Source organism: Rhinatrema bivittatum, chromosome 9, assembly GCF_901001135.1.
Source record: "Rhinatrema bivittatum chromosome 9, aRhiBiv1.1, whole genome shotgun sequence".
In the NCBI taxonomy this organism is placed as follows: Eukaryota; Metazoa; Chordata; class Amphibia; order Gymnophiona; family Rhinatrematidae; genus Rhinatrema; species Rhinatrema bivittatum.
The window spans coordinates 90,852,922-90,875,859 of NC_042623.1; the positions used below are offsets into that span (position 1 = coordinate 90,852,922).

The 22,938-nt window shown below is 41.6% G+C and overlaps 1 protein-coding gene across 4 annotated transcripts in view; it reads left to right on the forward strand.

Annotated features, from left to right (window-relative positions):
* The window catches only part of TFEC (transcription factor EC), a 258,336-nt gene that overhangs the window by 170,453 nt on the left and 64,945 nt on the right, over window positions 1–22,938 (forward strand). For 3 of the 4 annotated variants that reach the window (XM_029616393.1, XM_029616391.1, XM_029616394.1), the window contains exon 3: window positions 2,188–2,283. In XM_029616393.1, the coding sequence (XP_029472253.1) occupies window positions 2,188–2,283 (96 nt within the window). Of the gene's footprint in view, window positions 1–2,187; window positions 2,284–10,418; window positions 10,537–22,938 lie in introns of those variants that run through there. The other variant, XM_029616395.1, reaches the window with a different exon arrangement.

Here is a 22,938-nt window from a genome sequence, read left to right on the forward strand (position 1 = left end):
TCCTCCCATTATCTTTTGAGTATTACAGATCTTCTCAATTCCCTTCTCTTTCCTCTCTGTTGAGTTTCTGACTGATTTGCTCAATCAGCCAACAGCCTGTGGACTTTCCTAGGCCTCTCTCCCTTAAGGTTCCTTGGTCCGTGATCTAGCAGATTCTATAGAATCCTTTTCTTTAAGGGGCTCCTCAGACTCAGATACTTTCTCAGGATCTCTTCTTGCAAACACTCTGGAGACCCAGTACTCCACCCTTCCTGGGACCTGGAATTTCTTTCCCCTTTCAGGCATTCCTTGCCCAAAAGGATATCACTTTTTGAGGCCCTATCCCTGTGGAAAGACTGACACACGTGTCCTCCACAAGGAGAGACACCTGCTCCCTCAGCCCTGTGCTAAGGCTCCTTCTCAACTCTCCCTGTGACACATGGGTACAGGAGTTTGGTTAACACACAGACCCATCCCAGTGGGGTGTGGTGCACTACACTACACTAACACACCTACAATACACCAACCTCACACATAGGGCTAGGGTCTGGATTGAAACCTCTGATTTTCTACTGTTAGCAGGATTTCCTCTTGAGGTCACAATTGCCATTCCACTACAGGGCAAACATTGCTAGTAAAGGGCAGAATTTGGGGTTCCCTTATACATTCAAATATTTTTACCATGTGAAAACTATTAGCATGAGTTTTAGTGAACAAGCTCCTAAGCCTTTGAATATTTACCCCCTTTATCTGGAAACTGGACACCCTACTGAGTGAAGACAGAGTAACCTTTTAGAATTCTAAAATGGACACAAGGCTGCTTATGTTTACTTAGAGGATGATATTCAAAGGCTTTGTCTGGGTCTCCTTTGGAGATACCTGGACAAAGAATAAGATTTGAAAATGTTCATCAACTTGCTGGCTATATTTTGTGCTGGTAACTTGTTACCAGCACAACATTTAGCTTGTCTACAAAAAGGCGATGATGGGTCTTTTCTCGGGGTGCAGTTTCATGTTGTCTGGGCAGCACTGATAATCAGCGCTACCCAGACAAAAGTTAATCGGCTAAGTCTGGTCAGAAAAATAACTGTCCTAAAGTTACCTGGATAACATCATCTGGGTATGTTCTACTGAAAATCTGGGTTACTTTCCCATTCACTGGCCCACAGAATATTGACCTCTTAGACTGACAACAGACTTCTTACTTGAACAAAAAAGTGAAATCTTACAAATGTAACTCCCCAGTCCCTTCTCAAGAGACAACACTTCAGAGGCTGCTGAGTATTATCAAACTTACTGCAGTCTCTTGAAAAATGATGGATTTATGCTATTGAGGACAGGCTTAATCTGTAAGGCCCAGGGGATCACACTAAAAAGAAAACAGTCCTCACACCAAATGTTGTATTCCAAAATAAAATAGCTTTACTGAAGAAAAGAATGAGTCCAGTGGTATCAAGTGCAAACAGATGAAAGGTAGATAGATATTTATATAAAAAAAAGTCTTTATCCAAAAGTAACTCCAACATAGTCACAAGAGACAAAAATAAATCCTCAAATACTTGAAGTTCTGGGGTGGAAATGTGGGGACCACTCCTAGTTCTCCAACAAAGGTGTTTACTCCTACTGAAATCTTTGGGATCCAGTAAAATCTTCTTTTCCTACAAGAATAAAGGTAACACTCTATCTGGTTGGTGTCCCTTGGGCAACACCTCTATCCTTTTGACCCTAGGATTAGAAATCCTCTTGGTTCTGGATACATAAAGGTTTCTTACTGAATCTACTCCAACTTTAGGATGGGAAACTTCCCCATCCCATCCTGGAGCACTAGAAAACCATAGCTATTAGCTCATGACTGCCTCTCAGCAGTTCTCAGCAATGTTGACTCCCCTAAGGACTCTAGGAGTTCTCCTTTTCTAACCTTCTCTTTCTCACCTACCCCTTAAGGGATGAACCCTTAACATCACTTAAAATATCTACTACACCCCTTGAACATTCCCTTGAACCTCTGCTGGAAAGTTCCTCACTTTTATCCTAAGGTGAAAACCTAGTATGTTTTATGCAAAGATGGCAGAACCAAGTATAAAACTTGCAAATATAATAACTGTTGCACAGATGAATAGTATTTTTATATCACCATTCAGATTCAGGAGGATAGAACTTTAAGCTAACCATTTTGTTAATTATTTTTCTGAAACTTTTTTTTATTAGATGGAGGGAGTTCTTGATGATATAATCAGTCTTGAATCCAGTTTTAATGATGAAGGATTGAGTTCTTCTGAGTCTTCTCTCCTTATGTCAAGTGTTGTAAGTAATAAGTATTCTTGAATTTGATTAAGTAAAGGTACCTTTAACATTCAATAAGGTTTATTGATACCATACTAACGACTATCTGCTCCAAACCATAATGGTTAGACAGTTCTGCTGTAGTAAATAGTAAGAATTAAACATATTGATTGCTGAGAAGATCTGATGTGTACTGGAATACTGCAATGTTCCCACTCTCCACTAATCTTGAGTGGGTGTCTCTCCTTGAGTAATTTAATTTTTTAACTTTGTTACTTTGTCTGCCTCTCCTCGTCATCTTCTTCCATTCTTCTCAGCCATCCATCTTCATTCTTTCTGCCTCTTTCACCATTTGTTGGTTGCCTCTTATCCTTTCACCTTCTCTAGCACCCCATGTCTTCCACCCTCCACCTCTACTGCCCTTCCCAACCATCCACCTTTAGCACTCTTTACCTCCGCTTCTTTGTTTTCCCAGTTGGCACCTTCCTTCATATCCTCATCCCTCCCCTTATCTTTCACACCCTTTCAGGTCCTCATCCCTGTGTCCTCTCTCATTCACTGTACACCTCCCTTATGCAGACAAATAAACTTTGCATGGCTGATTTTAGAGAGGGGAGGATGGAGGCAGAGAAATCACACCTTATTTTACCTCTGCTGCTGTTTTCTCTTGAATCCTTTTTCTGGTTTCCATTTTCATGTGTTGTTCATTCTTTCTTCATTGCCTCTTATCTTTTTCATCTAATTTTCTCCATCTTTCATCCTTACAAGACCAGTTCTTCATTTCTCCCACTCCTTTTCAGCTTTTCCACACATCTTACTCCTTCATCTCCATTCTTACCCTTCCAGTGCCCTGCCTCCTATCCATCCATGGACCCTCATTGTTTCTTTTCTCTCTACTTTTAAGTCTCCTGTAACTTCATCTCCATAACTACCTCTCAACCCTCTATTTCTTCAACTTCTCACTCCTCATCCCGCTTCCCTTTTGTACTCCTCCACTGCAACTCCTGCATGTTTCTTCACTGTTTCTCACTCCTCTCATTCCCTCTCTCCTGCCATTTCCCCTGCCTCTCACAGCTTCTTACTCATCCTCCTTCCTCTAACCTACCTCTTCATCTCCTTGTTTCTCAATCACTGCATTTTCCGGCCCTTCAGATATAAATATGACTATTTTGGTATATTTCAGTACTTGTGATTAGAAAAGAGATGGTAATTTTTTTATATTTTTCCCTTTCTCAGACATGACACTGATGCAGACTTTCAGTTCACAGGTCCTTTGTTAATAATTGTTTTAACAGGGTCACTTAGAAGTTCCACAGCATTAGCATAGTCACAACAGCAGAAAACAGTAGCAAAGAGTTAAGCAAAAATCTGTGCAAATACTAGCAACACTCCAAAAAGCCAAGATCCAGGCAAAACAGGTGTTTTCTCAAAAGTCGCATTTTGGATGTAAGAATACAAACACCTTTATGAAAAATATTAAGATGTATTAAATTCACGTTTCTCTTCCCTTTCCTCCTGCGTACAACTTTAATATTGCAAAACTTCCCTGAATAAAGGAACCCATCAATTACAATAAAGAACTGTCAGGGAAAAAGCTGTATAATTGCAAAACTGGGAAAAAATTCCTTAATTTGATTTAAATTTTAGGGATCTTATATGTTCAATTTTTTAAAAATGTCTAGTCAATATTTTTTGTGTAAGTATCATCGTTTGCAAATTATCCCCCCAAAAAGAAAATTTAAAAAATGGGCCAATTTTCCAATTTTTCTACACATGTCCTTTTCCTGTGTGTTTCCTTGGGAGAGGGGACTTGTACTTATAATGGGTGCAGTGAGTGCAAAAGAAATACACTGGAGTCACTGAGTTGGTATCCAAAATTAAACTCTTTACTGTTCAAACAGCAGTGATGAATGGCACAATAACTCAAACTGCACTGTTTTTTCTTGTTTTCTTCTCTTATATTTTCTTTCTCTCTGTCTGTGCAGGACTCACATATCAGGGCCAAGTAATCAATGTCATTCACTCTCTTGGATTAGATAAAGTGGAGCTCCCAGGTGGATCTCTTCAGATACCATCAAAAATACCCTTTCAAATTGATAAAAATGATGAAAAGTTTATGGCACAGAGAGCAAATCTCCTCTCCGCAGGGTGTTGAAAACACCGGATGGTTATCCACAGTGATTTTTGATTTCCCTTACTCACGGTTAGAAGATCTTCAGGATCTCTTTAGTTTTTACAAGTCTCTTTATTTCTTTCTTCTGGATCCCTGATAGGAGGAATCCCCTTGAAGCAAGCAGCTGTCTTTGTTTCAAACTGGAAGGAAGGGCAGCCAAAACTTCCTCCTGGATCTTGAACTCAATGTCTTTTATTCCCAACTGAGTTTAACACCGGAGTTCCTCCTTGTAGCAGATCAGTGACACCTCCTTTCCTCGTGGAGGGTTTGGAGAGCAGGTCTTCCCTAACCTGCATAGCCCCAGACACAGGGCTCCCCGTGCCCTGAGCCCATGTGGTGTACAGGTTCTCACAAGGCTCCTACCACTTAGAAAACATTGAAACAGAAATAATAGCAGAAAAGGACCAAATGATCCACCCAGTCTGCCCAGCAAGCTTATACCAGGATATGCTGCACTGTGCAGGTTACCCCCATACTTATCAGTTTACCAGACCATAAAAGTCAGGGCCCTCGGATGCTGTTTGAATCTAATTTCCCTTAACTGTTACCTTGAAAGAAGACAGCAATGTTGGAGTTGCATCAAAAGTATCGGACTTAGTGATTAAAGGTAGTAAGTACCACATTAGCTATGTTTATTTGTTCCCCACACCGTAAAGGTCGGGGCCCTTGTTGGTTGCTATCTGAATCCAATTCCCCTTTTCTCACTACCATTGAAGCAGAGAGAAATGATGGAGTTGCATCAACAGCATCAAGGCTAAAATTGTTAAGGGTAGCAACTGCCACAGCAACAAAATGCCCCCAGTTACCCCCATGCACTCTTTTCTTTATTTCTAACTTCTCGACTTTAGGGGTTCACAGTGTTTATCCCATGCCCCTTTGAATTCCTTGACTGTTTCTGTCTTCACCACTTCTTCCGAAAGGGCATTCTAGACATTCGCCACCTTCTCTGTGAAGAAATATTTCCTGACATTGGTTCTGAGTCAATCCTCCCTGGAGTTTCATTTCTTGACCCCTAGTTTTATTAATTTCTTTCCAACAGAAAAGGTTTGATGATTGTGCATCATTAAAACTTTTCAGATCTGAAAATCTATATCATATCTTCCCTGCACCTCCTTTCTTCCAGGGTGTACATATTCAGATCCTTCAGCCTCTCCTCATAAGTCTTCCAATGTTGACCCCCTCACCATTTTGGTCGCTCTTCTTTGAACCACCTTTATTTTGCATTTATCCTTTTTGAGATATTGGGCACCAGTATTGATCACAGTACTCCAGGTGAGGCCTCACCAAGGACCTGTACAAGGGCATTATCACCTCTTTTTTTCTTACTGGTTATTCCTCTCTCTATATAGCCCAGCATTCTTCTGGCTTTAACTATTGCCTTGTCACATTGCTTTGCCATCTTCAGATCATCAGACACTATCACACCAAAGTCCCTCTCCCAGTCTGTGTGCCTTAATCTATCACTGCCCATCACATAGAGCTCTTTTGGATTTCCACAGCCCAGATGCATGACTCTGCACTTCTTGGCATTGAATCCTAGCTGCCAAATTTTGTCCACGCTTCAAGTTTTTTTAAATCACTTTTCATTCTCTCTTCTCCTTCAGACCTGTCCATTCTGTTGCAGTTCTTAGTATCATCTGCAAATAGACAAACTTTACATTCTAACCCTTCCGCCAGGTTGCTCACAATCGGTCCCAAAACCGATCCATGTGGCACTCCACTTAACATCATTCTTTCCTCAGAGTAGGTTCCATTTACCATTACACATTGTCTCCTGTCAGTCAACCAGTTTGCAATTCATACTACTACCTTGGCACCCACTTCAAAGCTTCTCATTTTGTTCATGAGTCTCCTATGGGGGTTTGTATCAAAACTTTACTAAAATCCAAGTAAATCACATTGAGCGCTCTTCCCTGATTCAATTCTCTTGTCACTCAATCAAAACATTCAATCAGATTTGTCTGACAGGACCTTCCCCTGATGAATCCATGCTGCCTCGGGTTGAAGCAACTCACCAGACTGTAGATAGTTCACTATCATTTCCTTTAGCAGAGTCTCCATTAATTTTCCCACACTGAGGTGAGGCTAACTGGTCTGTAGTTTCCAGCCTCTTCTCTGTTCCCACTCTTGTAAAGCAGGACCATCACTGCTCTTCTCCACTCTTGTGGCACCACTCCTGCTTCCAGGTATCTTTTGAACAGGTCCTTCAGTGGACCCACAAGCACATCTCTGAGCTCCCTCAGTATCTTGGAATGTACCTCATCCTGCCCCATGGCCTTGTCCACTTTCTGTTTTCCTAGCTCTTCAAAAAACATTCTCTTCTCTAATGGAGTGTCCTCTACTCTACCTCCATCCACAGTCTTGTTAACTAGCAACTGTCCTTCTCCACGGTCTTCTTTAGTGAACACCGAATTGAAGTATTTGTTTAATATTATGGCCATTTCTTTGTCTCTCTGCACCTACTGATCTTTGTCACCTTTCAATTTCACCATACCACTTCAGACCTTTCTCCTTTCTCTGATATATCTGAAAAATGTTTTCTCACCTTGCTTTACCTCTTTGGCAATCCTTTTTTCCGCCTGACTTTTTGCTTTCTTGATTTCTTTCTTTGTCTCCCTCAGTTTCACCAGATATTCTTCCCTGTGTTCTTCTTTTTGTGATCTTTATATTTCTTGAATGCTGTTCTTTTTGTTTTTTATTTTATCAGCTACATCCTTTGAGAACCAGATCGGTTTCTTATTTCTCTTACTTTTGTTTACTTATTTACTTTTTTGTTTACTTTTGTTTACTTATTTCTCTTACTTTTGTTTACTTTTCTAACATATAGACCGGGATTTTCCATTCTTGCAGAGAATGGAGAATCCCGGTGCTAACGGGGTGTTGGGTGGCGAAGGAGTGGGCGGGCCTGCAAACGCCAGCAGCGATCGCACCTCTGCGGTGTTATCGCTGTCAGTTTTCGCACCCAGTAGTGCCACTGTGAAAGGTGGTGCTATTGGACGCGCTACTGACAGCAATAATGGGTTTTACCTTATCGCGAAGTTACCACCGCGTCCGCCTCCTCGCCACCCCGACTCCTCCCTGACTCGCCCCGGAGTCAGGGAGGAGTCGGCTTACAAAATAACCCCCATAGTTTGTTGCCTTTGTAATTGCTCCTTTTAGTTTGGCCCATTGTTGTTCTGCCTCTTTCATTTTCTCCCAGTCTTTTAGTTCTACTTCCAGGTATATCCCCATTTCAACAAAGTCCATTGTTTTGAAATTCAAAACTCAGGTCTTTGTGTGACTTCTCTATATCCTATTTGCGATATCGAACCATACTTTTTGATGATCGCTGGTGCTGAGGTGGGCACCCACCCAGACATTAGAGACATTAGCCCAACTAGTGAGCACTAGGTCGAGTATAATTCTCTCCCTCATGGGTTCCATGGGTTCCACTATCTCTCTACTTCTGGTAGATTCTGCAGAAGGGATTCTCTAGTCTATGTCCGGCAGATTAAAATCTCCAACAAACAACAATTCTTCCTTCTTTCCCACCTTTTGGATGTCTTCGACCAGATCTCTGTCTAGTTCTTCCATTTGAGTTGGAGGCCTGTAAACCACTCCAGTCAAAATGGATGTACCTTCATCTTTTTTTTTTAGAATGGCCCATAATGCTTCTTCTCTACCCCACATTTTTTGCAGTTCAGTTGCTTGGATATTGTTTTTGACATAAAGAGCTACTCCTCTCCCTTTTCTGTCATCTCTATCCTTCCTTAACAAGTTATAGCCCAGTATGGCCGTATTCCAATCATGAGAATCCGTGAACCATGTCTCTGTATCAGCAATAATGTCCAAGTCCACCTCCACCATTAGGCCTGCAGGTCTGGGATTTTATTGCCCAGACTATAAGGTAGGGAGGGTTTAGATAGGGCCGGGGGGGTGGGTTAGGTAGGGGAAGGGAGGGAAAGGTGTGGGGGGGTGGAAAGAAAGTTCCCTCTGAGGCCGCTCCGATTTCGGAGCGGCCTCGGAGGGAACAGGCAGTGCTCCGGGCTCGGCGCACACAAGTTGCACAAATGTGAACCCCCTTGCACGCGCCGACCCCGGATTTTATAAGATACGCGCTGCTACGCACGTATCTTATAAAATCCAGCGTACTTTTGTTCGCGCTTGCGTAAATTTATAAAATCTACCCCTATAAATTTTGTTCAGTTCATTATTTTCATTTTGGGAGGAGGAGAGGGGATATTTGTTGATTTTCTTTGATTCATTTAATGTTGTTGGTTTTTTTGGGGTGTTTTTGTCGGTTCACTTTCTTTCCTAAACAAAAAAAACAACAAACTATTTGAAAACAGCATCCCTCCAAACCGAGCCCCTCCAACGCTCCTCCCTCCCCCCAAGATATCCATAAGGCTTCCCAGGGCCCACTAAAAGATTTCTAGGGCTGGAGACTGCCCCAACCGCCACTTATACTGAGCGATGGCATCCTCCAGGTTTCCAGGAGTGAAGCCCACGCTTTCCTTCCCTGCCTTTTGTAGCTTGAGAAATGGCACCAGAGACCTGGATGTCAGCGCAGAAGTGATGTCACTTGGCACCTGGCTGAGATGCCGCTGACACTTATGTTGTATGGCTCTGGAATTCTTTGAGTGGGTCTTCGAGGCCTGGGTAAGCCTGGTCCCCTTCCTTAATGTTAACTCTGGGACGGAGGTTAGATGGACCAGGGAAGACTCAGCTGGGTAGGCCCAGGTCCTGGACTTGATTTCAAGGGGCGAGGGGGGAGGGGGGACGGGGACTGGAGGGCTTTGGGGAGGCTTCATTCTTCACAAAAACAAAAATACCTAAAAATTGTCAGGTATTTTCATGGTAAGCCATCTTGGTTTGTTCTTTCCAAATGGCCTCATTCATCCCATTTAGCACATTAATCTAACAAAAATGCACATCCCCAGAGGGCTTAAAATCTAAGAACCACATTTACTTAGCACTTTTCCCATAGACACAAAATGGAAGAAAACCTTTACATAAAAGCCCTATATTTGTACCTAAGGCAGTGGAGGATGAAGTGTCCTGCCCAAGGTTGCAAGGATTGTTGGTAGGATTAAAACGTGGTTTGCATCCTGTTTCTCTAAACAGTGACACTGTGCAACTTCTCTACTTCCAGGTTGTCTGTGTATAAACCTACTTGGGTTAGCTGCTTGTCTACTTTGTGGCACTGCTGCAGTAGTTTCGGGATTAGAATTGTATGGGACCAGGTAGTCTCACAGGACCTTCTAGCATCCTGTGCTTCAAACCTCAGAACTAGGATAGTATTGCAATGCAGTGAATGAGCGTTAACACGGGTAGGTTTGCACTCTTAAGGGAACATTGGTTGGTCATTACAGAACAAAGTAATACAAATCCTTGTGAACTACTTATGCTGAAGGAATCCTTTTTTATTGCAAATAATTATCATGCAAGACTATTTTAGCCAGTCGATGACACCATCACATTCTCTTCTTGTAGAATCTGGCATTTTTCTCACTACTACTGTATCTTAATGAGTGCATCAGGAACAAGCGCAGTACAAATGGTACTTTGAAATAATAAATAACCCAAGCAAACCAGTTTCATGATGCATATTTATTATTCTCATTATCAATATTATAGCATTTAGGGTGCATAGTACTGTATAGGGTAAACAAAACATTCATGCCACAACCATAATAGTTTAGGGAGTCTCCTGTCCAAAATAACTTTATATAAGTGATATTAAGATAGTCGACTTATTTCCATAGGCTAAATAATGAATTTTCTATTGAGAATTATGATGGTCTTTGTCAGTCCTGTAAGACTTCTGTTGACTGAAATCAAAATCATTGCAGGGGCAGGCTCTGAGTAAATATTAACATTCCCATCAGCTTACCTGAGTTAAACAGGCTGAATAACATCAACATCATTGCTTTTGTCAATCAAATTTGAGTTTAGATTAGTCTTAAAGTCCAGTGAGGAGCCAAAGTTCATCTAGTTTCAAGAGGTGAAGTTCTGCACGGTTCCTCTGTTTATCATTTGCAAGCTGGGAGGAATAAAGGATGAAGGAGAAAGGCAAAACCATTGCTATAGTGAAAATTATACGCTCTGAAAAAATACAACTGGTGAGAAAATGCTTTATTTAGCTTGTGTTCAATAATCTACGTTATAGATAAATGAATAGTACTTGAATTTCCATTTCTTGAATCAATTAAATATAGTCTATAACTCCTGTTTTCTCTGATGTACACTAGAATTTCAAACTAAACTCTAAGGGGGTCTATATTCAGTAGCATTTAGCTGGATAATTTGTGAGATGGTCAGCTAAATGCAGACTTGAATATTTTGGGCACTTCTCTAGCAAATGTTTAAAAGGATATCTCATTATTCTGCTAACATTTAGTTGGATAATATAGAGGCATTCCAGTTACGTTTATGGGAAGAGTTAAAATAGCCATATAACTTAACCAGCTAACTATGGTTGTGCCATAGAGTAGTCCAAAAGGTAACCAGATAAACCTATCCTGCTATCTTTACGATAGATAGACATATTCAATGGTATAGCTGCACCACTGAATATCCCGTCAAAGTTAGCCAGATAAATTTATCCAGCTAACTTTTCAAGCAGGGCAGTGGCTGAAAATGGAAACCTAAAAGAACATCTTGACAGATTATCTGAGAACTGCTGAGAAGTTAAATTTCTTTAGATGCAGCTAATAAGAACCACTGTGTGGCATAGCTAATAACAGAAGGTCATTACAGGAGTCTCTCTTTGAATATTATTTGTGTGTCTGCTGACTATGTGGTGTAATAATCTGCATTACAGTCAAAGATGATTTTTCAAAATAGGTCGTCGTCTGGCTAAATTGAGACTTATCAGGTAAACTACACAGAGAGTGTACTATAACCCCCCCCCCCACACACACACACACACACACATGACATCAACATCCAAAAACATACATATGTAGGGGTAGATCAATATTATCAAAATTACTATCATCTAATTTCTAAAAATATTTTTTAACATTCAGGCTAATTATTTAATATCAAATTGTTCCAATACAAAATCTTTTTATTTATCATTTTATATTACTATGTTTTCAATAGTAACATATATTGATTATATAAAAATTTTGTATTGAAAACATAGTAATATATATTGATTAATAAAAAGTATTTTGTATTGGAACAATTTGATATTAAATAATTAGTCTGAATGTGAAAAAATATTTTTAGAACTTAGATGATAGTAATTTTGATATTATTGATCTACCCCTATATGTATGTATTTGGATGTAAATTGAGACTTAGCTGAACCAACCTCATTTTTAAAATTTCCCACCGCTGTTAATGCCTCTTACTGATGTGAGTATATTCAGTTGTGCAATTCGCTGGGTAAAACTTATATGGATACACTGGGGGGCATTTTGGAATGGAATTAAGTTAGCAGAATAACTGATTTTCAGCATTATCCAGCTAACTTATCTGAATAACTTTAGAGCTGCCTGAGAGTGGTCCTAAAGTTAGCTGGATAAACTTATCTAGATAACTTTAATATAGCTGGTTTATTCAGCAACACATCCATACTGCTAAAAATGTAAACCGGAGTGAAGGCCTGTGCCAATACTTCGGTATATAAAAGTCTATAAATAAATAAATAAATAAATAAATAAATATCCTGACCAAATTAGCTGGATAAACTTAATCTAGTTGCTCAATATTGACCTCTTAGTTTCCTCATTAAAGGTTTGTATTATATATTATCCAGTTCATACTATAGCTATACATTATTTTTATATTATAATATTTCCATTGGCATGGAATAAGTGAAACATTTTGTAAACAGAGCTTATGCCATGTGGATGGGCTGTGGAAAGAAATATATATATATTCCTCACAATTAAAGGAGCTTATTTACTAAGCATTTTCCAGTAGACACAAAATGGGAGAAAACCTTTAGTAAATAGATCGCACAATGTGCTAATGAAACACTGGTCTTTGCACAGGTCATTTATATTATGATGCAAGGAGTTTGCATTTCAAGGCTACCATGTGTCCAGACAACTACAATAGTGAACAACGGTCAGAATTGGCTGAGTTTTGAATTATTCTGTTCGTGATCCAAGGTGTAGGGTACTGAGTATTCACTGATGCTCTCTCTCCTTTGGGATTGCAATCTGTAGTTGAATCTTAATGATCCATAAAACTGGATTAGAAAATATTTAGTTCTAGAACATGATTACAGACATTTCTTTTTTTTTTTTAATTCAATTTTTGCGATTTTTAAAAATGTATCAGGGGAAGGAATACAGGTAAGTATTGGTAGAATAAAAAATCAGTCAATTGATTTTCTGCCAGGTTACTCTAGGTTGTTGACCTGGAATCTTTTTGAACTAACTTCCTTTTGCTCATTAACAGCTGGTGTGGAAAGTGGAGGCTGTGGCTGGCCCCGATCTACTACCACGTTTTAAAGAAAATTACCACTATATGTAATCAAACTTAATTTTGCATTAGTTGAAACAAACTGACTTACAGGCCGATACAGTAAGGAGTGGTAAGAAGAGCTGCGTTAGTGCCGGGCGCACCCGCGGTTGCCGCACGCACAGTCCAGCTCACCTACCGCTCGATACTGTATGTAAATAGCTTGCAAATGCAAGCTGTGTCTAAGAAGCGTCCGTGAAGCTTTAGGCCCGCGCAACCCATTTTACTGTATAGAGCGCTATACAGTATCCTGGGTGCGCTGGCCTAACGCTTCACGGACACGCTGGTATCTGTCATTTCAAATGACATTTGAAATGACAGGTACCAGGAAGTGGACGGTTCTCCGACGCTCGGGATTGCCAGTCCTCTCTCCCCTCCTCCCAAAGCAAGCAACGAAAGTGAAAAAATGCAAAAAAGCGGAAAAAAAAAAAGGGAAAAAGCGAAAAAAAAAGGTAGCAAGAGAGAGAGGGGAGAGAGGACGGGCAATCCTATGCTCGGGATTGCCAGTCCTCTCTCCCCTCCTCCCGAAGCAAGGCGCGAAAAGCAGCCTTGCTTCGGGAGGAGGGGAGAGAGGACTGGCAGTGTAAAGCAACAAAGCGACTTACTTTTTTTGCAGCCCCCCTCTGGAGACAGACATCGGCGAAGACGACCGCGGCTCCCCTGCCTCCAGCTGCCCGCAAAGATGGACGCATCGCACAGGCGAAAGTGGCCCCTGTGCGTTCAATTGGGCCGCTCAAGACGTGATGTCACATGCCGTGACGCCAAACGTCGTGACGTCACACCTCGAGCTGCCCAGTTGCACGCACAGGGGCCGCTTTCGCCCATGCAGGCATCCATCTTCGCGGGCAGCTGGAGGCAGGGGAGCCGCGGTCGTCTTCGCCGATGTCTGTCTCCGGAGTGGGGCTGCAAAAAAAGTAATTCGCTTCGTTGCTTTACACTGCCAGTCCTCTCTCCCCTCCTCCCGAAGCAAGGCGCAAAAAGCAGCCTTGCTTTGGGAGGAGGGGAGAGAGGACTGGCAATCCCAAGCGTAGGATTGCCCATCCTCTCTCCCCTCTCTCTCTTGCAACTTTTTTTTTTCGCTTTTTCGCTTTTTTCCACTTTCGTTGCTTCGAGAGGAGGGGAGAGGACTGGGGCTGCCCCGGAGACCAGCACCCATGGACGCGGCCAGGGCAGGTGAGCGGGGGCTGGGGGAAAGTTTGCTGCCTACCCTTACCCCTGCCTCTAACGCAGGGGTAAGGGTAGGCGGTAAGTTAGCAGGTTAAATGCGCGACAAAACGTCAGGGTAAAAAAGCAATAGTCGGGGCGCACGTTACTGTATGGGAGGGAATAGCTAATTCGATCGTTTACATGTAATATACATGCCGTGGGCGGAAGGGGTTACCCGGTTATTTAAGGACGCGGTAAGAGTAGGTTAAAGGGGATAGTGTATCGCGGGTTGGACTAACGCGGCCGAAAAGTGGGTAGAAAGTGGGTTAGGAGCAGGGTAACCGCGGCTGCACTTTACTGTATTGACCTGTTAGTGATCACTTGCAGACACTTATTCACGGTAAATGGGAGGCTTCAAGAACAGAGAAGTATTGGTATTTGCTTACAGTTATGGTGGGTCTTTGAATAAGATGAATCTTTATTTTTCTATAGATTTGTATAATCAATGCATCAATGACATTGTGGATGTCCTTGACTTTGCAGTCACATTAGCCTAATTGGCATGACAAAAGCATTTGTGAAGGCCACCAAAACCACCTTTGCTCACTGAAGAGCTACCTTGATATGTGCTATAATGTGATGAAGCACCAGAGTCCCACTGGATGAATAAATGCAAAATTAATAAGTAATAGGGAGCCTAATTTTCAACCTATCCATGGTACAGCATTTACATGCATAAGAGAAGCATGAAGATTAATACTAGAATTTTATACACTGAACAGCAGGAGCTGCACAGTTTATAAAATATCCGTATATTTTTGCTCTGAAAGTACATGCGTATGTTTCAGTATATTTGAATATTTCCAGTGCAATAAAACACATCTTTCCTACCTATTTTATAAAAATACATGTGTATATTTTGGGAATGTAAAAAGTATGACATGTACACAATAACTCTGATTTATACGCAGAGGCAGATATTTTATAAAGTATGCACCCCATATAAGGTTTTGTTAAAAATCCAAAAAGAGCAACATCTCCCAATAATATCCAATATTTCAAATAGAAAATGAAGTGCACGGGAAAATGTATCCACATATAAAAGTTATTTTATTAATACTTCTTAATTGTCATTTTATATTTGAAAATGTATTACTTTTTCAAAGGAGAAAAGGTATCAGATCGATTAAAGGGCTGAGGTTTAATCTATTGTATGCTGCCTGCAATGGGCTTCAAACACTATTAGTGTTACACACTGATTTTCAAATCATTTACTCCCTTTATTTTCATGAAAATGTTTTGAACAAAGTTTCACCCACCATTAACCATGTATCATTTTACCAAAAACGTCTGTAAAAATACTGCTAAAAACCTCTAACTTAGAGAGTGTTGATACTACCTTACCCTTAACCTTAACCTTGACAGCACTCTCTCTAAGATAAGTGAGCCAAAGGTGGGGGACAACTGGTGGGAAGAGAGGGCAGGCTGCTGACAGGGGCAGTATTTTTCTCTTGGGTAGTTTCAGCGGTGGATGAGGAGAAAGGAGCAGTGGCAATCTCCCTATGCACACTCAGTCTACTCTGCCCTTCATGGCTGGTTCCAAGGCCGACTGTGAATCTGTAAGTGGAAACAGCATTAGTAATGAAAGTCAGCAGCAAGCCTGTGATCCAGTGCAAGCTCACAGACCCTGCAGTGGTCCCTGCTCTCTCCTCATGCAGGGCTTCCTGTCCCCACAGAAACTCATGCAAGCATAGGGCCACTGTAGTGTGTATGAGTGTTTGCTGGCTGAAAGGCCCCATGCTGACTTCCATTACTAGTGCTGCTGCTGGTGCCTGAAGGGTTCTGCTCTTTGAGGCACTTGTGTCTCCAGCTAAAGGTTTTGTGACTCCATTTGTGATCCTGACCCCTAGTTTGGGAAGCCCTGCTCTAGTGGAAAACAGATTTTAGAGATAAGATTTAGCAAGCCAACTGCTAAAAGGCTGATTTGATTAATCTTGTACCTCATATTTTTTACTTTTTAGCACTCATTTCAGATGTGTATATAATTTCATATTACAGACTACATCAGGCAGTAAGTTATTAGGAAGCAATGATAGGGTTTCAAACTCCTGGTGTATCACCTGTAACATTAAGCTTCAAAGTGTTCTGCAGGTATTGTAATGAGCCTTACTGCCCTTTTCTGTGGTGGGAATCCCTTTGTGGTCATTCAGGAGAGGCAGCGAGTTGGGAAATATCCAGGAGTACAAAAAGGGGGTCAAACGTCTATGGTTCCACACAAACTCTTTATTTATATGCAAAACCAAAATACAGCATAGAGGCCGCTTACCTCTGCAGTCTCATAACAATCAAGTATATCCAGTTCTTGCGTATGCTGGCTTCCTGCCTTCTCCTTGGGGCCTCCCCAGCCTTCTGGACCATGCCTTCTTATCCAAAGCTACAGGAATCCTCCCTGGCCCAGAATCCTTTGCTGGGATGGCTGTTAAGGAGGACCAGGCCGGATAGCTGTGGTAGGTCCTTTAAGGTGCTCTGAGGGACTTTCTTAAACACTCCTTCACACCTTATACCGAAGCTTCAACAGAATAAGAGGTCTTCTACAAAGGATTCATGGTGGATCTTTTGAAAAAAGAAAAATACTATGTTGTTGACAGCCTTTTAAGAGGGAACAATGATACAGTGGAATCAGAGGTCTGAAAGAGAACACTTGTTCACTTGTTTTAGGCTTATTCTTGTAGCTCAAGATTGAGCAATCCATTCTATGAACTAGTATTGAACCAATGTCACAGCATGGTGTAGAAGGCCAATGTGCTGCTGAGGATAACATTTCTTGAATTAAATTGTGAACCTTTCCATTGTACCAACCTTAAAGATTCCCTGGCACTTCTCACAATCCTAATATCATGACTACATTCCCAACACAGCATATATAGTTTGAGCTGCTCTATAAGGAGGAATCCCTCTTATAGAAACCATGTAGTTAGACAAACCTACAGTCTCTGCCTTTTTGTACTATACATATCCTTTTTGGAGTCAAATATGCAGCACTATGGACAAAAAGTACTCTACAAATGAAAAAAAAAATAAGAAGAAACTTTTCCTAGGATTGAGTGCACAGCCGATGGTGAGCAGGAGGGGTGGGGGGTTGTTTTAACAGAAGAAGGACCTAAAGGCAACACACAAGGGAACATTTCCATTATATATGTAGCCAATGGCAGTGCAGAAGCAAAACTATAATTCATTGCTTCTGTGTGTACCCCTTGCTAGTTCTGCAACAGGGGTTTTGTAACCACGGGCACCAATTTAAATCGGGCCCTTAGCACTAACATTAAAGCAATCTTATTACTGTGCCAAAAAAAAAAAGAGCAATGTGCCTTTGAAATCTGTCTCATAGTCCAGATCCGCTCAGAAGCAGGCAGTCCCTCGTGCTGTGTTCATGTTGCGGGTGACCAGTGAACTGTGAAGAGTGACATCAGAAAGCTGTAGATCCAGAAGATGCTCTCATTTGATAGAAAGACCAGGAAGGGAAAAAAATGGAGTCTTTTGTTAGAGATGAACCAAAAACATAAACCTGTGATATGAGTACAATTTTAACAGATAAGGTACTGGATTGTGGTCTAAAACTGAATCAGAATGATTTGTGAATTTCAGGGCACGAAGAAAAGCAATTTGTCCTGCTTTTTGGTTTGAGACTGGAAAATTGCTGGATTCTGTATAGTTATGAAATAGAAGGACCTCTATTAGCTATTTTATAACAATGGCTATAATATTTGTGTTTTTTTTCTCTACTATTTAAGTTCCTATTAACTAAGGATATGACAGTCACTAGATTATTATTATTTTTGCTGTCTCTGAGAGCTCCTATAGATGTGCATGGTGCTTGCTTCGTGGAGAAAGTCCATTTAAAAACCTGCTTCCTGACAGGAGGAAGTAGAGAGGACATATGAAAATTCCAGGATGCCAGAGAGGGCTACACGGGAAGAGCTTAGGGGGGAAGTTCCGCAGGACTGGAAAAGTACAGATCAGCAGTGCAACAACTGGTCCTTGGTTTCTCCCCACCCACCGCCCCAGCCAATTGGGTTTACAGGAAACCCTTAATGAATATGCACATATGCAAAAATATTTCATAATTATTAAGGAAAGTCTGAAAACCCAACTAGAAGGGGAGGGGAATGGCAAGGACTGGTTTGAACACCACTGAATTAGAGGATCAGAGAGGAGCTGAGTTCCCAGAGAAGGAGAGGTTAGTTTTCAGGAAGGAAAGACGTAAAGTGGACGCGCTGTAGCACTGCACATTTGTTCTATCCTTTGAAGAAAAGATATGAGGCAGGGTTCTTCAGGTTCCCTGGTATCTAATGTAATGATCAGTGATTTAGGAAAACTTAAAAAAAAAAATTAATTTAGAAAAATGTGGCCATTTAAAGAACCATTGGGGTAGATTTTAAAAGGTTGCGCGCGGGCGTACATGTGAGTGTGCTACCCGGTGCGCGTACATGCATCCCGCGGCTTATCGCACGCACATAACCTTTTGAAAATTCGACCCATTGCCTCTATTATGGAGGCAATTTTCAAACTGTCTACATTGGGATAAAGAGCATGCACAGGTTTTACCTGCAGGCTTTGCCCCAATTTCTCAAAACAAAAGTACACTAGTAATATTTCACTTTCTAATTTGCCAGGAGTACAAAGGATATGAGATCATTAGTGCCTGTCTTTCTATGGGTAATCCTGGAAATTTGAAAATGCCATCTACATGGATATTTTTTTTCCTTTCCTGACCTAAACATACCTCCAGGAACACCTGCAACTCCATCCTGGGAGTCAGGCTGCACTCCGATGGGGCCGCAAACGTATTTATAATCTCTTCTGGGCCGGAACTCTGGTTAGCTGCTCCTGCAGTCTCTTTCGCCAGGGTGTGGATTCCTCTTGTTGGGGGTGGGGCGGGGGGAGGGAAGAGTTAACTTCCAGGGCTCCGAGTGCTAAGGGTGACTTTCCCTTGAATGCTCCTGGGAGAGGGACTTCCTTGTCTCTGTGTCCCTATAGAGAGGGGTACAGGTCCTCAATGTGTGCCGTAGGTGCCAAAAACCACTCCGGAGTCACTTGTTTAATGTCCAAGTCTTTGCTGTTTCAAATACCGAAGAGAATGGCGCAACAAATGAATCTTCAGCACCACAGAATTTTAGTTGTATAACGATCCTGTTCCCTCTTTATACCAGTGACAGGATAACATCCACCATCCAGGGTAAGGAAAAGTGAAGTTCCTAGGTGGACAGGGGATTCTTGTGTGACCAGAAAAAAGCCCTCCAGCACTGGCTAAAGGTTGAAACTGAGTCTCTGCACACAGAGTAAAAATGCTGTCTCTCACCCCAGGGGTGAAGACACTGGATGGGTGTCCTCAATGGTCTCAGATTGGTTTTACTCAAGGTTAGCAGATCTTTGAAATGTCTTTGGTTCTCTCACAGTCTTTTTTTTTTCTGGATCCTCGACGGGAGGGGGATCCTTTGGAAACAGGTTGCTCCCTGAGCCAATGCAGGAAGGAAGGAGCAGCCAAAACTTCCTCCTGAATCTTGAACTCAAAGCCCTTTTCCCCTTTCAACAAATCTTAACACTGGAGCTCCTTCTTGCCACGGGTCACTACTTCCCCAGTCCTCACTGAGGGTTTGGAAGGGCAAGTCTTCTCCGACATGAACAGCCCCAGACACAGGGTGTCCTGAGCCCTGAGCAAGGCTCCTACCACTTAAAATGCAAAAATCCCAAAAAATATACCCAGAGGGAAAATCCTAGCCTGGATAAGGAAAACTCTCCCGACCTTGGTCAGCCTCCCCAGACAGGGTTTTGTCTGCCTCCTCTGATCCTGAAAAATCAACTCCGGAAAAATCTCCTCTCTACCTCCTCACTGTAAACAAAAGCCAAGGGACTGGCTGGCGAGTTCCCAGTGAGGGCTGCTTAAAAAAACCTGTCAAGGAGGATGGCCATTCCAGACACCTCAAAGGGAGGGGCCTGTGTTTAAATGGAAACCTCCCCCATTCAGTAACCTATACTCTTACTAACTAAGGGTCCCCCCAGGCCACAATGATAACAGAACTAAGTGTCTGTTACACACCTCCTCTCAAAACAATTACAAGGGCATGCATTGTGGCACTATGCACAAATTTTAGCCACATTCACGGAGAGCAGTTTTCAAACAATTAATTAAAGCAGGTAAAATGCTTCTTACCTGAATAAATCACTTTGAAAATTGACCTTCCCAGGTAACCTCTCAGGAAGGGAAGCTGTAATGTGGCTGCACTGTACCACTAGATGGGGAAGGAGCTCACACAGGCACTCACATAGGTCTGTCTGGCAGTCTGCACAGGGGAATTAGGAGGCTGCATGTTCAGGCAACAGCCACACTAATCTTGGTAGCTACTGAGATTAGGTTGCAATGATAGAATTAAACTAGCAGCGAGGTCTGTTTGGCAGGCTGCAAGTAATAACTAGAAGTATTGTCGGAAATTCAGGTAATCACATTGCCAGATCTGTCTGGCGGGCAACATAGGGGATTTAAGAGGCCAGATATTTGGGCAATGTCCATGGTAGTATTGGTAGTTAGATTTGGGATGGGAAGGGAAGAATTCTGGGTATAAACTGAGTGAGGGAACTTGTATGCTCATCTATCCAAGTTGGTAGAGTATATTTATACTATATAAATGAAGAAGGCAACAAAACTCTCCTGGATAAGGAAATATATCTTACAAGTGATCATTCTTTGACTGGTATCTGGCATATATTCTTGCAGTGTGGACAGGGGTAACTGGGCAGAGTAGATAAGTGTGTTGGTCTTTTCCGGTTGTCCTCTACTATGATGGAAAGAAAAATATACCAATTTGATTTATGAAATATACATTCAGTTACTTGATTTGAAGTGTGAAGGTTTACAAAGGTCCAGGGAGAAGAATATTCTGACAGTTGTATGATAATTAATCCATCAGAAGTGGAGGACTGTAAGGAAAGATTTTAGATTATCTGCAACCAAAATGATAAACGGGATGGAACAGCTCCCCTATGAGGAAAGGCTAAAGAGGTTAGGGCTGTTCAGCTTGGAGAAGAGGCAGCTGAGGGGGGATATGATAGAGGTCTTTAAGATCATGAGAGGTCTTGAATGAGTAGATGTGAATCAGTTATTTACACTTTTGAATAATAGAAGAACTAGGGGGCATTCCATGAAGTTAGCAAGTAACACATTTAAGACTAATGGGAGAAAATTCTTTTTCACTCAACGCACAATAATGCTCTGGAATTTGTTGCCAGAGGATGTGGTTAGTGCAGTTAGTGTAGCTGGGTTCAAAAAAGGTTTGGATAAGTTCTTGGAGGAGAAGTCCATTAACGGCTATTAATCAAGTTTACTTAGGGAATAGCCACTGCTATTAATTGCATCAGTAGCATGGGATCTTCTTAGTGTTTGGATAATTGCCAGGTTCTTGTGGCCTGGTTTGGCCCCTGTTGGATACAGGATGCCGGGCTTGATGGACCCTTGGTCTGACCCAGTATGGCAATTTCTTATGTTCTTATGCTCCATGACCTTATGCCCATATTGGACAATAGAGATTTCACCAAAAGTTATTGCACTGTATTAAATGGCTAAGTCAGCAGGAGCCCTCTTCCTGCAGTACCATAACTGTAAATGACAACAACAAGAGTGTTACTCTAATATTACTCTATATAGCGATCTGACTGCCACTTATTAAATTTGTTGAATATCTCCTGTAAATTTTCACTTATTGACTCCTAATTGAGTCAATAGAGCTCTACTGACCTCTGAACTGTCAGCAACACACTTCTTGGCCTTTGTCTCTGATTGGATATTGGTGTCATTTGCACTTTCTCCACATCCATAGTGGTCTTTAAATAATCTGCCATCTATAAGAATACAATTTTATAATTTTAAATAGCTTAAATCACAAATGTTTTTATTAAAAAAAATCATAAAGTACATATGGGAAAAGTCTGTGACTCACTATTGCTTTTGATAGGAATAGCATACAATGGTACTAGTTACAACACACAACTGCAAACCTGAAGAGGTGGCTTTAAATCTCCTCTCCACCACAAACTGCATGACCACAAATATATAGCATGATTTCCCTCCTCAGAGGCTGATATACTAAAATGTAAATATTTTTACAAAACAGCTTTCTGCATGAAAAATTTAGCAAAACGCCAATCAATATGCAAAAACATTAAGCTTGGCGCTTTGCTTGACCTATTTGCAAAAATCCTTTTGTGAAAAAAAATTTGTAAAAGCCCACTTTGCTGCAGTAAATGTTCACAAATTGTCTGCTACAAACGAAAATCCCACCTCCTGCCAAATGAGCTGCTGTAATGCCAAATCATGCAAAGCAACTCATTAAGAGGGGAATTTGCATGCAAAAAATGCTCTGTTGGCTTATTTTTGCAAAAAAAAACCCAAAAAAACGATGCTACATCTGAAGGAGGTGGGCTTCATGAGAAGTGATGCATAGCTGTGAAGGGCTGCATGGTCCACATGTGAGCCCTCCAAAATAAAAGACCCTTCCTGGTGGGCCAGTGGACCCCCATCCCAATACCTGATCTCCAAATCCTTGGGGCGGCCAAAACTTCCCATAGGGGTGAAGCTTTAGAAGCCATGCTCCCAAGCTTCAGCTGCCCTTGTGGCCCTTTAAAAAATGTTTTTAAAAAAAATTGGACCCTCACGTGTCTTCCACCCCCACCCCCTCTCTTGCTTACCTAATAGCCAAGGGAGGGGGAGTCATCCTGAGGCAGGAATGATGCCCACTTGCTCCTGCCCCTCTGGCTGCCATTTTAAAAAATGGTGCCATCTGACTGCTTCACTCCATTCACTACTTTGCAAAAACTGGGAGATAAACTACACACCTACAACACAC